This window comes from Onychostoma macrolepis, chromosome 20, assembly GCF_012432095.1.
Source record: "Onychostoma macrolepis isolate SWU-2019 chromosome 20, ASM1243209v1, whole genome shotgun sequence".
In the NCBI taxonomy this organism is placed as follows: Eukaryota; Metazoa; Chordata; class Actinopteri; order Cypriniformes; family Cyprinidae; genus Onychostoma; species Onychostoma macrolepis.
The window spans coordinates 3,247,289-3,264,073 of record NC_081174.1 but is presented as its reverse complement, the minus strand read 5'-3'; the positions used below and the strand labels follow the sequence as shown (position 1 = coordinate 3,264,073).

General features: G+C 41.5%; 1 protein-coding gene across 1 annotated transcript; it reads left to right on the top strand.

Annotated features, from left to right (window-relative positions):
* Positions 1–868: 868 nt before the first annotated feature.
* znf292b (zinc finger protein 292b) lies at positions 869–16,459 on the top strand. Its single transcript, XM_058755525.1, has 8 exons — positions 869–1,128; positions 5,870–6,015; positions 6,124–6,202; positions 6,765–6,900; positions 7,042–7,244; positions 8,439–8,575; positions 8,737–8,878; positions 8,962–16,459. The coding sequence occupies exons 1-8, from the start codon at positions 910–912 to the stop codon at positions 15,862–15,864; spliced, it is 7,965 nt and encodes a 2,654-aa protein (XP_058611508.1). The 5' UTR covers positions 869–909; the 3' UTR covers positions 15,865–16,459.
* Positions 16,460–16,785: the final 326 nt, after the last annotated feature.

Sequence of the window (16,785 nt, the reverse complement as noted above, 5' to 3'; positions counted from 1 at the left end):
AAAAATGTAAGTCAATAAAAACAAGTATTTGGTTAGAAACATTGTTTGAAATATCTTCTTTTGTGTTTAACTAAAGAAAGAGACTCGTTCAGGTTTGGTACAGCAGCGAGTAAATGATGACAGAGTTTCATTTGTGGGTGCACTGTGCCTTTAAGGTTTCTTGTAGGTTTTTTGAGACAGACTATCAGCTGTTGTCTCATAAATGGTCTCTTCTGTGGGTCTGTCAGTTTACAAGTGTTTTTTTTTGTTGTTGTTGTTGTTTTTTTCTGGTTTAAGAAGCTGTGCTCTGCACCTTTGCTTTCTGTACAATTTATCTAATGGAAAGGCCTGCGTTTTTAAGAGTTAATTGTCTGTCTTCCTTTGTTAATTGCCTTTATGGCAACTACACAGTACTTGTGTAGTTGCACTCAAGTGACCAAATATTTTGCGACCATTGTTTACAATGTTAAATGTGTCCCTGGAGCACAAAAGCAGTCATAAGCAGCAGGTATATTTGTAGCAATATCCAACAATACATCGTATGGGTCAAAATTATACATTTTTATTTTATGCCAAAAATCATTAGGATATTAAATAAAGATCATGTTCCACGATTCCATGTAAATTTCATACAAAATATCATATCATATAAAATTACATGTCAAAGCGATTTTCTCAGTATTTAGATTTTTTTGCACCCTCAGATTCCAAATATTGTCCTTTCATAACAAACCATACATCAATGGAAAGCTTATTTATTCCGCTTTCAGATGATGTATAAATCTCAATTTCAAAATATTGACCCTTATGACTGGGTTTGTGCTCCAGGGTCACAAATTACGTTACAAAACGCTGCGTAAATGAGCAACGTTTGACCCGAGCGCAGCGCCGTCGGCTGTGTCACGTGACTCGGCCAGTACGTCAGCACGCATGGCGATCGGCCGTCACGTGACGCGCTGTGCGTACGCGGCGGAATTGGAAGTGAAGATGGCGGACGAGGAGGCCGAGCAGGACCGCAGCGAGCGGAGCGACGCTTCCAGCGCTTTAAACGCGCTCACGACGCGACTGGGGGATATAGCGGCGGCTCTGAAGACCAGCCAGGAGTCTCCCGACGAGCGAGCGTCACAGTACTGCTATAAGTTCTGTCAGGTGAGCGCAGATGGTCCCTGAGTTACACTCGTAAACACTCGCACACAGCGACAGTAATGCAGTAAACTCGCTCCCTGGCGACCTAACACGGGTTTGGACGGTGCTCTGCTGTGCTAGCGCGGTCACAGAGGCTCAGCCAGTCACTCGGCGTCGATTCTGAGCCTCGTTTAGCTCCTGTGTGCATGACGCTCGGGACTGTAAACAAGCACGCAGCGCACGCACAGCTGCAGAAGCTAATAACTGATCACCGCCATCATCTGTCACTCACTGCACCTCCTTATCAATAACTAACAGCTGTATAATCTGTCCTTCACTGCGCATCATTGGCGTTTCCTCCCTGCACCTCCTCCTCCTCTGTCTCCCACTGGACATCATTATAATGCGTTACTAGCTGCACAGGTCACCACAATCTGTCACACTGCACATGAAAATAAAATGCAGTGCATTGAAATGCATGAAGTGTTTGTAGATGATAGTGATGTGCAGTGGCTGTCAGATCCTCAGTAAACTTGCAGCCTTTCATTATCAGCATAATCTGTAATGATATGCAGTGATTGGCAAATTTGATATTGCGATCTGACACTCACTTCATTATAACCTGACACTTTCTGCATTTCGTTATCATCATCATGATGATGATTGGCAGGTTATAACACGCTCTGAACATGATAATCTGACACTCACTGCACATCAGCGTAATCTGTCACTTTCTGCATTTCAGTATCAGCATGGACTATATAATCTATTATAATTTGCAGATCATAATCTGACACTCACTGCATGCCAATATAATCGATTGCTAACGCTACACAAACATGACGGTTCGGTATGGTTTCGGTACAGCAGGAGGAAAACTGAACGATCTTTTAAAATTAAACAGTGGTTTATTGAATAAATAGGCTAGCTCTTCAAATCAATTATAATTCATTTATAATTAAAATTTCTTAGGGATCTACCTCAGCTTCTGCTTTAAACTATAGAGGGATCCCTTTTACATTTCTATAATTTTACAAACCTAAATTCAATTACTGTTTATTTTCAAATATAACAATCAACACTCAGATTAAAAACAAGTTGTATGCAAACATGTAAATTGCACTCAATGCACTTTTTAAATTAACTTCTAATTTATAAAATTTCTATTTGTTGTTGAAATATATTCATTTACACAGTGGCTGTCATAACTTGTTTCATGACAGATTTATTTAAGTTTACATTAAATACTTAAGGCATCACTAACAGGTAAACTAAAATATAATGAGCATGTGGTTTAATGTTTGGTGAAATGCTCCTCTCTAGTGAACTAACGAGCTGTGGACACTGACGACTCGTCAGAGGTGAATGAAATGCTGCTGCCACGGTTGAAACACTGATCGAGTGATTACACGAGGCTTGATGTTCATTCATGTTTATTTCATGTTAAAAATAGTAAAGAGGAAGGGATGATCGCTCTGCGGTTCGACTGAGGTCTGTCTCATCAAAGAGAGAGAAAACAGCATTTATTGTCTGAATTAAATGAAAACAGTCAAAGTAACAGTGTGTAAAACTGGAAGTTTCAGTGAAGTTATGCTCACGCAGTGGTTACAACAATGCTGTATTTGGTCTGTACACACATGTAACGAACCAAAAGACCCATACTGACAATTATCAACGTGAATACGTGTTCCGTCACCAATCACTGCACAGCGCCGTGTCACACACAGCATTCATCATCTTGACTTCAGAGAAAGCATTAAGATCAGTGTCTGTTTACCTGGAGAGCTCTTATGCTTTGTGTGTGCTTCAGTTGAAGTTGCATTAAGTCCTCCGCTGCAGTGAGTCGCTCTGATGGTCCACTGACCTATATATCTGTTGTGATGTTTCTCTGTGATATGCAGATGTGAGTGTGTGTAAGACAGTCGTGTTTCGTCTGTTCTCTGAGCTCAGGATGAGAGGAGAGTGCTGAAGGCTGCTGTGGAGAATATCACAGTGCTGATTTGAGGGACACAGCAGGGACATTTCTGGACCGTGAGCAGTCAGACTCGCTCTCTGATGTGCAGTGTGTGTGTGTGTGTGTGTGTGTGTGTGTGTGTGGAAAGACAGAGAGAGATTTTAGACGGTTAACAGTCTGTCCTCACGATATATAGGCCTAGTGACTAACGGTAACTATTGTTTACCCAGTAAACCCACACTAAAAGCAGTCAGGGTTTGCACGGGAACGATTGTTTCTAGTGATATGTTGCAGGATATTTCATGTTCAGCCCGTTTAACTGATGCTTTCAGGACGGTCACAAGGCACTCTTGCAGTCTCTGTTGGCCACTTTTCATTCACAGATCCTGATAAATTTTGCATGTTGGCCAATACCCATCCAATATCAGTGTCTAATATCTATTTCTCCCTAATTACACACTACTGCATTATAAATGAGTTTGTCACATTTTGATAAATTAAATGATTAGTCATGCAGTAATTATGATTAATGGCATAATTGTCTTCATTATTCACTACTCATTTTACCTATGATTTAAGATCAGGATCTTTCATTCATATTTAACTTGTAATCACATAGGCCTGTATGATTTCCTTTGAGACTTGAGATCATATTTAAACTATTATATGTAATATAAATATTTAAATTTTAGTCAACTTTAGCCTTGGTCCGTACCTGTTCAAGTGATTTCAAATGCCATAACATCTGTCATATCACTGCAGACAGGTCTGATGATTCAGGGATAAATGCAGCTTGTGTCCCAAAATGAGATCTGCACCCTGATGACCTTTAGGGTCTGGTCTGCTGTAATGGTCGTCACACTCCTGATGAGACGTGTGAATGTCTGACATAGGTTGTAAATATCTGATGATATGGTTAATATGAGCTCTCTAGTGTGTTTATTTTGTATATGAAGGAGTGTGTTCAGTCTGGTATTGGCATGTGGCGCTCTACTTTTCTTATCTGTAAGTTTATTATAAAATGCTTTTCTCACACGAGTGACTTGAGCTCGCTGAGTGTCTTGCGAAGAGGATTTCTGCTGTGTGTCCTCCTGCAGATTGACTAACTGTTTTTGACAACACTTGACACAACTGTTAAAAACGAATGAATGTGTACATAGAAAAAAAATAGCAAGCATGCAGATGTAATAAGAATGCAAACTGCCCCTTAATGCATGTTTTAAGCACCCAACACCACGCCAGTTCAGTGTGACTTCAGTGGCTCTCTGGTGATCGGAGCAATCACGAGATGCATTGGTCAGAACCAGCTCCAAACCTTTTTGTTTATTTCATCCGATCTCTGTCCCGCACTTGCACACAAAATGCATTGCAGTCATTTCCCAAAATGTCATTAGTCTGGAAATATTACAAAGTCAAAAAAGAGAGAAACAGAGGCCAGAGACGCACTGAAGAGAGCAGAGAAAATACTGTGGCAGGCAGAGCAAGATCACCGTTCACAATGCTCAAAATATTGGTGGAAAATCCTAAATATTATTACTGATGGTCTTCAGAAACGTTTCAGTGACTTTTCATTTCATCTCATCTCCGCTTAATACCTGTTAAAATTAATATTTATAAGCCGTAACCAAGGAAACATTGGTGCTGTTTAATAAGCACATTTTTAGTAAAAATATTTCGCATTTTTAGCAAAAGTTCACAAAGCTAATATTTGACCATTCTGTTTTGCTTTAGATCTTGAAATTATACATTGTAATGTAAATAAAAGATAACTGCTCATTGATATCGGCCATGAAAAATCAGAATCTGTCCATCTCCAGTATTCACTGTAATGGAGTAAACTTGGAAGAGTTTAAAGAACAGCCCCTGCAGCAGTTACACTTTCAGACAGTGAGCGGCACTGAGATTCTGCTTGGTATCGTGACACTCCAGCTGGTGTTGTAGAACAAGTTTATTTGTATGTTGATTTCAGTATTTTTATAAAAAAAGCAAAAAAAAAAAAGAATGCACTCTTCTTAAAAAGGGTTGTCTTTTTTTTTTTTTTTTTATATAAATATAAACGTTTTTCCTGACTAGAGTTTCCACCATGCACAGTAGGGGAAAGTATGGAATTTGATTAGAGTCCTTTCCAGGTCTGGATAAGCGTGAAAACCGAGAATAGGAAAATATTTGTGTTTCCAGACTCTTGCCCCTATTCTTTTCTCTGACATATACAATTGAGAATTCCTAAAAACTAATGTATCAAACAAGCAGAGTGTTTTCATGGCATTTGAAGCAGGCAGCCATTGCAGCCAAACATTTAGAGATCATTTAACATGACTGAATGAATGTGTGAGGTGCATGTATTTACTTTACCAAACAGTTTGTCTGTCACAATTCACCATTGCAGTATCAAAGTGACGTGTCAGATTATGCAGATCATTATAATAACAACCCGCTTTTATGATCAGAGTTTTTGGGCATTGCCATTTGCGCTGTATGAGCCCAACACCTCCTATATGAGATTAAATCAGATAAACACAAAGTACAAGTAATGTTACAAATTGATGTCAATGCACAAGTGATCATGACCGTGCTAGTCAGCATGTGTAACTCTTGATGTGTATGCTATCTTCCTGTAAGAAAACACAAAGAACTCTCATTATAATGTTATCTTTGTGACAGATTCAAGTGATCATCATTTTCATGATCAGTCATTTTTTAAGTACTTCTGCCCATTCCCATCATAGGTGTCAAAGTATCATTAGTGTGCTGCCAGATGAGGGCAGGCTGGTGTTGTTGTTGTATTGACGTGGGCATTCGTGCTCGTTGCAGACACTGGTGGAGTATGCCAGTCTGTGGAGGATTGAGGAGGAGCCGTTACCAGTTCTGGAGGTTTATATCATTGCCCTGCTGAGCTTTGCACAGGCGTCCCCGTACCTTTCTGCCCAGTGTGAAGAGGTGCTCGAAAGGCTCTCGCTGTAAGTATGCACTTGGAAAAAGCTGATTATCTTTTCTATCTGTCGTCTTCTGTTATTTTTTACTTTGTTATTTGAGTTTAGAAGTATCTGTTGCCTCTCTTTCTGTAGGAGTTGTGCAGAGTTGCTGCTTTCTCTGCCCCGGAATATCCCTGATGCATTGTGGGACAGGTTCAGGTCATCTGTCCAGGTAAATTTACCAGACTGAAGTTCTTAGATACTAATATATTTGCATTGGTCAGCTTTGATGTCTTCTACAGTAAAATCCAAAATCCATAACTTCATTAGTCAACAACAAATGTGTCCCTGCAGCACAAAAGCAGTCATAAGCAGCACAGCTATATTTGTAGCAATAGCCAACAATACATTGTATGGGTCAAAATTATACATTTTTCTTTTATGCCAGAAATCATTAGGATATTAAGTAAAGATCATGTTCCATGAAGATATTTTGTAAATTTCTTACCATAAATGTATCAAAACGTAATTTTTGATTAGTAACATGCATTGCTAAGAACTTCATTTGAACAACTTTAAAGGTGATTTTCTCAATGTTTAGATTTTTTTGCACCCTCAGATTCCAGATTTTCAAATAGTTGTATCTCAGCCAAATATTGTCCGATCCTAACAAACCATACATCAATGGAAAGATTATTTTATGCATGAAAAACCCTTCTGACTGGTTTTGTGGTCCAGGGTCACAAATGCACATTTTCCACTGTTTTATTTTGTGTGCTGTCATGTGTGTGCAGATTGCCCATCCTCTGGTCCAGGAGAAGGGAATCAGCAATCTGATGATTCTCTCCACCATCGCACGAGAGCAAGGGGTCTGGAGCAATCCTACGCTGCAGGGCATTCTCACCAACGACATGCCACCGCAAGAGAAAGGTGCTGCTCGTTATCCTCAGATCGGTTTGAGAATCTGTTAAATAACATTTCTCTCTTCTTCAAATATGACCTGACATCAGAACTGACATGTTGGTAGAGTTAATACACCAGCATTAAAAAGGTGTTTATTTTTCTCTGTAGTGTGTGAGTTCCTCGCTCTGGAAGGACAAACACTGCTGCGGATGCGAGTGAAGCACCTGATCAAAGAGAGCTGTGTGGATCAGGCTGCGTCGCTGGCCAAGGCCTGTGCTGAGCTCTCTGAATTTGAGGAGAAGGGACACTTTAAGCAGATGTACCTGGTTTGTTTGTGCACTGCTGCTCCCCAGGAGGTTGTAATGGAAGAGGTAAGCCAGTGGACTGTTTACTGAGAATATACACTACCCGTCAAACGTTTTTGAACAGTAAGATTTTTAATGTTTTTTAAAGAATTCTCTTCTGATCACTAAGCCTGCATTTATTTGATCCAAAATGCAAAAACATTAACATTTTGAAATACACTAGTCAACATTTGAAGTGGATCAAAACCTTTCATCGAAGTTGTCCTAAAATCAAAATGCGTTCTTGTCTTAGGACAGTTTTGATTAACTTTTTTTGTTCCACTTAAAATGTTGACTACCATATTTTTACTAATTAAAATAACTGTTTTCTATTTGAATATATTTTAAAATGTAATTTATTCCTGTGATTTTTCAAAGTTGAATTTTCAGCATCATTACTCCAGTCACATGATCATAAATCATTCTAATATGCTGATTTGCTACATTTATTATGTTGAAAAAAGGTTTTTAAGGTTACTTTGAGTAGAAAGTTCAGAAAAACAGCATTTATCAGAAATAGAAATCTTTTGTAATATTATAAATGTCTTTATCGTTACTTTCGATAAATTTAAAAAGCACCCTTGCTAAATAAGTGTTAATTTCTATAATTTCTTTCCCAAAGAAAAAAAAATTATACTGACTGCAAGCTTTTGAATGGTATAGTGTATAATGTTACAAAAGCTTATTATTTAAGATAAATGCTGATCTTTCTATTTATCAAATAATCCTGAAAAAGCGTACTCAACTGTTTTAAATATTGATGATGTTAATAATAATGTTTCTTGAACAAAAAATCAGCATATTAGACTGATTTCTGAAGGATCATGTGACACTGAAGACATCACAGAAATCAATTACAGTTTAATACATACTCAAATAGAAAGCAGTTGTTTTAAATAGTAAAACTATTTCACAATATGACAATAAATGCAGGCTTGGTCAGCAGAAGAGACTTCTTTAAAAAACATTAAAAATCTTACTGTTCAAAAACTTTTGAGTGGTAGTGTACTTCTATGTCTGCATCTCACCACTTCTTTTCAGATTTAGTAGTTATGAAAGTATAATATTCATAAGCCAAAGCTTAAATCTAAGTGCATGTTATGTAAAAGGCGTGAATTCAAGACATTGATTGTTGTCTAAAGGCTTTTGGAAGTACATTTTCATTCTTCAGTAGATATCAAACAGGGCTTACATCTGCAACTTCTTTCCCTACCTTTTCAGCTCTCAAGAGTGGACTGTCGTGATGCTTTAGAGATGATTTGCAACCTTGAGGCTGACGGTGATGAGAAAGCTGCGTTTACATTGTGTTCTGGTTTTTTGACCCGTCAGATTCTTCAAGAGGACTCCTACTGTGCTTGGCAAGTCACAAACGTTACCAATGCCAGAATAATCAATGTAGAGCTAGGGACTGACACATAAGAATGATAATTATCTTAAAAAAGGCTTCATATAAGTGGTAATTTAATGTGTCGTCTTTCATTTCTAAGTAATTTGAGAGATGTCGTGTGTTCTCTGGCAGGGAGTTGACTCTGTTCTGGGGGAAACTGCTCAAACGATTAGAGACTTCAGAGCAAGGCTTTTTGGACAGATGCCGTCAGATGTCATTTCTGTCTAAGACTGTGTTCCACCTGCTCTTTTTCATTAAAGTCATCCAGTCAGAGGTGAGCCTTCTCTTGTTCTCACTTCATGCAGTTAATTTTAAACGTGATGCTAAATACTAAATATTCCTTTTCCAAATCACCAGATGGACAAAGCTGGACTTTCGACTTGCGTTGAGCTCTGTATACGAGCTCTGCGTTTGGAGTCGTGCGAAGGAAGCACCAAGGCCACAGTCTGCAAAACCATTTCCTGCCTCTTACCCTCGGACCTGGAGGTCAAAAGGGCCTGCCAGCTGACAGAGTTTCTCCTGGAGCCAACCGTGGACTCCTACTATGCAGTGGAAACTCTTTACAACGAGCCAGACCAGAAGCTAGACGAGGAAGATCTACCAGTACCGAACTCGCTGCGCTGTGAGCTCCTTTTAGTCCTCAAAACCCAGTGGCCTTTTGATCCTGAGTACTGGAACTGGAAGGCATTAAAACGTCACTGTTTAGGTCTTATGGGGGAGGAGGCCTCAATTGTGTCCTCCATTGATGAACTGAACGATGGTGACCCTGAGGGCTTAGGCGGAGAGACCAGCATATTTAGCGAGGAGTTCAAGGACGTCTCACAGTGTTTCATGGATGCAACAAATGAACTAAATGAAATAGCAGATCAAAGGCAGAAGAACAGAGAGATGAAAAAGTTGAGAGAAAAAGGTTTTGTCTCAGCTCGGTTCAGAAATTGGCAAGCTTACATGCAGTACTGTGTTTTATGCGATAAGGAGTTCCTTGGTCACCGAATAGTGCGTCATGCGCAGACTCACTTCAAAGATGGACGCTACACCTGCCCGATATGTACAGAGACATTCGAAACGAGAGAGACTCTTGAACCACACGTTGCATCGCATGTGAAACTTTCATGTAAAGAGCGTCTCGCTGCAATGAAGACTAGTAAGCAGTTAGCCAACCCCAAAACAGCAGCTCCTGTCATAGCTGCTCTGAAAGCTAAAAGCAGCGAAAATCAAAAAGTGAAAAAGACAAAAAATAACTGTGGTGGGCAGTCCAACAAACTTAGCAATGGAGATGCCAATGACTCTTGCGAAGGGAATATTTGTCCGGTCCATAGCTGCAGGAGGGTATTTAAATATTTCCGTAATCTCGTTGCCCATGTGAAGGATCATGGCGAGAACGAAGAAGCAAAGCGATTCCTTGAAATGCAGAGCACAAAAGTGGTGTGCCAGTATTGCCGTCGTCAGTTTGTCAGTGTTGATCACCTAAACGATCACCTCCAGATGCACTGTGGCACCAAACCATACATTTGCATACAGCTTAATTGCAAAGCCAGCTTTGACTCCAATGCCGAACTTATTGTACATAAGAAAGACCACCCGGTCTTCAAGGCTAAGTGTATGTTTCCGGGTTGCGGCAAGATTTTTCATGAAGCCTACAAACTGTATGACCATGAGGCACAGCATTACAAAACATTTACCTGCAAAGCACCTGACTGTGGTAAAGTGTTTCATTCACAGTCTGAGTTAGACCTCCATGCGGAGGGCCATGTCACAAAAGTGGAAGGCCAGTGCACTGACCGTCAAAGTATTCAACCAGCAGACCCTCATTCAGACCACTCCAATCCAAACGATCAGGGCTCTGCTCAGCCTGGCTCGCTCTCTGACACTGGCACAGGGTCTGAGGTGGATCGTCCATCTGGCATAGTGATAAAGCATTCTATTGAAAACATGATAAATAGTGCTTTTGCGGTTTCTGCTCAAGAGTGTGTCCATTCTGGGACCAGTAAACCTGAGCAACAACACATCCATCAAAATCCCATCCATCAGCATATCCCCCAGATCAATGACCACCTGGGCCAGTCAGCCGTGGACACTCACATGCCTCACCTAAATCAGCATAGACCAGAAGAATCTCTTCTGGAGGCCTTGATGAGTGATTCAGATCCAATGCCATCTACATCTTCATACCAGAGTGTATTGGAGGACTTTCTGCCTGTTCCACCACCTGACGGTCAGCTGCAGACAGTTGATTCAGTTGCTACTCCATTATACAACAATAACAATGAACTATTTAGGCAGTACACTCCTAATCCTTTGGCTCCGGTTCAGGCATCATATCAGAGCATGTATAGCAGTAACATGACGGCTCCTACACAGACTTCCCACAATGCAACACCACTTGTCTCGTTGGGTCAGATGCTTCCTCCTGTTTCTCAGACGCTTCCTCTACAAATGGCTTCCGTGCCAAATAATGGACAAGTATTGGAGAACAAATCTGTGAAACCAGTAGACACGAACATTACCCAAGTGGTGAAAGAAAAAGAGAGACACAAATGCCCACATGAATCATGCACTCGAGACTATAGCTCTTACAGAAGTGTTACTAAACACATGAAGGCTGTTCATCCCGATTTTTACACGCAGTGGAAACTAGCAAAGAAGAACAATGCGGCGGGCAAGTCCAAACTCAGATCTGTTCCTGTAAATGGAAGCCACAATAAAGTTGTCAATCCACAACACCAGCTGGGCCAAAGAGTCCCTGGGCCTGGTGTCCAGACACAGAATCCCCTTGTCCAGCCTCCTCCCTACTCAAACAACTGTACAAACCCCAACTATCCTTCTGTGTCCTCTCACGTTACTGCTTCCCCAGGGCATATCTGTACCAATGAAATGGACAATATATTAGATCCTATTGTTCTCTCTCAGCTTGGAAATGGCACAAATCAGCCTCAAATGGCAGCAGACCATTTGTGGGACCCCAGGAACAATTCGGTACTCCAGCAACGGGCATGTCATTCTCAGTCAATGACCCAAAACATGAACACGCTTCCTAGCGGTCATTTTACTCACCTGAATGCAGCTTCTAGTGACAATGCACAGCAGAGAGTAATGAGCTATACTACTCTACAACCGCATAATAATCCTAATGTTAACCCAGCAGCAGCTCAAGCAGACAGTGTTCAAAAACTCAATGGCACCTCAGATGACAGTCTGCATTCACTTGGCAATCTCATTCCACCGCAACAAGTCATGAGTCCTAATGTGGTGGCAGCCGTTAATTCAGTAGCAGAGACGAATCTGGGAGCTGCTCAGATGTCTGTGTTGCCCCCTTATACTGACAGTTTGAGCAATTCTGTTCCCAGAGATTCTTCAGCAGCTTACCCGCAGCAAACAAACAATGAATCGTTCTCTGCAATAACCAATACCCAATCTATGGTGAAGTTGGAGAGATCTGGAGAGACAGCTTTAGGTTTGCCACTTCCTAACGTTGAAGCTCCCCCATCAAACGGGAGCTCTCCAAGTTCTCAGAGTAACACTGGAAATGTGTCCAGTGATGGGGACAACAAAAGAGTTAAGCGAAGCAGAAGAACAAAATGGCCTGCCATTATTAAAGATGGCAAGTTCATTTGCCGCAGGTGTTATAGAGAATTCCAGAGTCCCAAATCTCTTGGAGGACATTTATCTAAGCGGTCTTATTGCAAGCCATTTGATGAAGCTGACCTGACAGCAGACCTCCCCAGCTCATTTCTTGATCTTCTTAACTCACCTCATCCGACATCGTCTTCATATGTGAACCTGCCGCAGCCTAAGGGACCTCTTGATCCAAAATTATTTCCGAATGTCACTTTTCCTCAAGCCAATGGCACGTACACTAGCGATGACAAACAGACGGGAGGAGTGTTGAAGCAAAGCCCGTCAAATCTGTGTGCGAGCTCTGGACAAGAACAGCAGACGGTTTCAAACCCGTGTGGTCCATATACTCAGAGCAGTCGTATGTCAGAAACTAGTGTCATACAGCACACTGCTAGTGTCAAACATCAGCTACAAGCAAGTTATTCTGAGATGTCTAACCCACTGTTTAATGAGAGTGTCAGTGATCCTCTTCTTTCTCAGTTGTTGGCTGATGACCAGTCTACATCAAGCCTAAATAGTGGTTCATCAGATCATGTCAGTCAATTTCTTCAAGCTGAAACTTTAAACAAAATGAAAGATATCAAGGAAAAAACAACCAACATTAATGCAAGTGACCTGTCAAATGATGGACTTCTGGCAGCTATGGCAAGTCTTGCTCAAAACCTGGTGTCTGAAAAGAGTGTCAAAGAAAGACTACGTGAACAGATATTGGCTGGAGACCTACACAAAAAAAGCAGCTTGCCTCGTGGATCGAGTGTCGACAGTTCCTGCTCACAAATGTCTGTTGCAAGTCCTGTAAGTGGGGATTCACAGCGTACCTCAAACTTGATTCAGAACGAACCTCAAAGTGAGCAGCAACCTGTGGGAAACACAGCCGAAGTCCCTGTCGAGTCAGTTTTGCAATTGGGTGAGGTGAGCTCAAATGATAGCTTAATTCATACCATTTCATCTGCAGTTTCAGGAAGTGCTGTCAATGATCAGTCCAACCATACACCCGTAACCAATGTGGATGTAGTGTTGGAAATCCAAAAAGCTCTTGAGAAGCTTGACCTAGACAGAGAAATCAGTGAAGTTACCAGAACTGTGGATAGTCCTGCGATGAATGGTGAACAGCTTAATAAGCCAGAGTCCAAAGATTTACCCAGTGAGATACCAAGATATGTGAAGCCATTTGCATGTGATGCAAATGGTTGCACTTACAGTGCCATGACAAAAGATGCTCTTTTCAAACACCTTGTCAAGCTGCACAATTACACAGATGAGATGCTCACTCGAGTGAAAGACCAGTTTAATGTTGCTCCTTTCAGCTGTCAAAAATGTTCTAAGGCTTTCACACGCAACTCCAACCTCAAAGCCCATTATTTGACCGTTCACAACTTTTCACAGGAAGACGTAAAGAAGATGAAAATTAAGGCTCAGTCCAATCACAGGCTCCAGGAGCGTGACAGAGGAAGCCCTTGTCCAGTGACAGAAATTCCCAATTCAGTTAAAAACACTCCACTTATGGATGCGCGTCAACAGCAGAACAATGTTACATGTGCATCGGGCTCCACTAGAGAAGATAATGTCAAAACATCACAGTGCATCACTCCAACGCTTGTCCAGCAATCGGCCTTTGTGTCTCAAGGTAAAAGTCTTGCAGTGGGAACTCCTACAGTAACTCCACAAACTCAGATGCCGTTTCAGCCATCAGTGATCGTGTCTGGACGTTCTTCAGCGACTCCAAGGATGGATCAGCATGCAAAAGGATTGTTTTCCACAAAGTCTCCCCCCATTTCTGGCCCGACCCATGTGTCCCCATTAAAAGAGATTCTACCCATAGCCCCTTTTCCCCAGAATCCTTCACCACTAAATCAGTCCTTGGACAAAAAGCCCAAGCCTCCTAGCAAGCCTCGAGTGGCAAAGCCGAAAGAGTCTCCCAAAAAAACTAAAGAGAAAAAACCAGAGGGCGATGACGTTTTCAGCCCTTACAGACCTTACCGTTGTGTTCACCAGGGCTGTGTGGCAGCTTTTACAATTCAGCATAATTTGATCCTACATTATAAAGCTGTGCACCAGTCTGCTTTGCCTAAATTTGAGGTCAACAGTCAAGATGAACAGAATGAAGAGGAGGCCGAGGACAAGGAGAGAAGTGAAGAGAGCGACGAAAAGCAGGACATGGACATCAAGGAGGTGGATGAGTTCAGGTGTCAAGTCAAAGACTGTTCTTGCATTTTTCAGTCAGTTCCAGACTTGCTCCAGCACTACCTTCAGCTCCACAAATTAACCCTTGAGAAAGCAGGTGCCATGATGTGTAGTATCAACCTGGGCAGGTTTCAGTGCGATCAACCGGACTGCTCGGAGACTTTCACCGCTTTCTGGAAATATATCAGCCATTTCGATCAAGAGCATAAAGAAACCAAGCTCTCAAAAGTCGACCCCGTGGAAGGGATGTTCAGATGCCCAGTGGAAGGATGTGAATGTGCGTACAGCACGCGGTCAAATCTGCTGCGACACACCATGAAGAAACACCAAGACGTGTACAAACGGCTGCTCATGAACCCACGGGAAGGCAAGAGTGGGGTTAAACTCGGTCGTCCCAGGAAGTACGAAATCGACGTTGTCGAGAAAGAGAACAGAGAAACTAACAAGAAACCCATTAAGAAGGGAGCTGTTAAAAAGAGAAAAGCTAACAAAAATAACTGGACAAAATATGGGAAACCCATTTTGAAAACACAGGAAGAAGCCTCTGCCATGTGCACCAAACGCTTGCAACTGCAGTATGCTTGTATGATAAAGGGTTGTGAAACTGTAACCAGTTCTGAGCGAAATATAATGAAACATTATCTTCAGCATGGACTCCCAAAGCAATATCTGGAAGAACAGAGAAGCAACTTCATATACTGTAAAAAGTTACCCCGATCCAGATACAAGCGCATCGCTTCCAGAAGCGACGACACGGATAATTCAGAGGAGAGCTCCATCGAGACGACGGAGAATGAGGAGGTCACCGAGCCTGGCCAGAGTGAGTCCGAGTTCTCCAAGCCTACTTCTGAGAAAGAAAGCACAGAGGATGCTGATCTGTCTGATGGAAAGCCTTCTACAGACACGTGCTCGGAGATATCTGTGGTAGTTAAGAGACGGAGAGGACGTCCACGCAAGGGGGAGAGTGAAGCAAACAAGTCCTTCGGACCTAAAAGGGTGACGAGACTTAGAACCACAAGGAGTTCTGCAGTCAATTATGTGGACTTAAACTCTGACTCCACGTCCTCCAGCACTACCATGGCACAGGAAGATGCCTCTGGTCAAAATACACCACTGAGTTCGTTCAAGCCCATGGGATTTGAGGTGTCCTTTCTTCAGTTTCTGCAGGAAACGAAGACGTCCCAGAAGAGGAAAGCTACGGTACCCTTGAACGGAAACGCACGCAAAAAAACGACTGCTTTCCACCTGAAGACTGCGACGGTCGTGTGCAAAAGATCTGATGCCAAATTGCATTCGAGAGAAGTCCTGCAACTTGTTGAATTTAAGAATCCCCAGAATCTGACCTCGCTCGGCAATGTCACCTTTGAGGTGCAGAAAGTGTTTTCCGGCGTCTTTGAAATTCTTCTCCAGCAGCTTCATGAAATGCGACCCACGGTGATCCTCCAAAAAGAGAATTAATGTGCAGACCCTCGTGTCATGTTGTCTGAACTCAGGATAAGGTTGATGGCTAACTTGCTGCAAACCAGTGCCCAATCATTAGTTGTACCTGGTAGTTGATCTCTAGCTGGAGGTGAATGCTGAACGATCGTTGCAGGTCAAGGAGCTGTGGGATTTTTGATGATCCGGAAAACACTACACACCCACTATCTTAAAGGTCCCTAGTGCGATGTTTGTTACTTAACAGAACTGTGTATGTTAAGCTCACTTTATAGTTGCAGTAGATGATGAAATACCTCTAAAGCATGTATGTCTTTACAAAGCTGTTCAGCACATTTCTGTTGCCTTTTGGAGTTTTTTTTTTTCTTTTTGAGTGTTGGATAGACTCGTAATTTTTAATATTCCATTGGACTTTTTTCTATCCAGCTGAAAGTGAATATTATCAATTCTGATGTTATGTAGTGCTGTGTATAATTCGTAATTGTTTTGGTCCTGTTTACCTTGTAAATCTGAAATTTGTCAATAATGTTGTGTGTGGCTCTTTGATCAACTACTGCCACCAGCAGTCTGTATGTTAATCAATAGCAACCAATTTAATACAGCTTGCATTTTGTTACTTGGTGTTGGTCTCATCCTTACTTGCAATTGTTGAAAATATAAAACTGCTATGAGGGATGTTTAGGGGATTGAACATATGGCTGGCTCAGTATAAAAAAACAATTGCACCATATATACATGGAAACAAAAATAGTTGATCTATTGACTATATATACACTACATGGACAAAAGTATTGGGACACCCCCTCCTTTAGAACAGAAAAAGGCACTTCCAAAACTGTAGCAACAAAGTTGGAAACAAAATTCATGTATTTCAAAATTGAATTTCCATCTCTGTTGCAACAGTTATGGAAGTGTTTAAAAGGGCTGTACCCATATGTACAA

Bases quoted from the DNA above. Each gene is read 5' to 3' on its own strand.
- znf292b (XM_058755525.1), top strand. From the start codon at position 910: ATGGCGATCGGCCGTCACGTGACGCGCTGTGCGTACGCGGCGGAATTG. The intron at 1,129-5,869 runs GTGAGCGCAGAT...TGCTCGTTGCAG, and splicing joins ACTGCTATAAGTTCTGTCAG to ACACTGGTGGAGTATGCCAG. The intron at 6,901-7,041 runs GTGCTGCTCGTT...TTTTCTCTGTAG, and splicing joins CATGCCACCGCAAGAGAAAG to TGTGTGAGTTCCTCGCTCTG.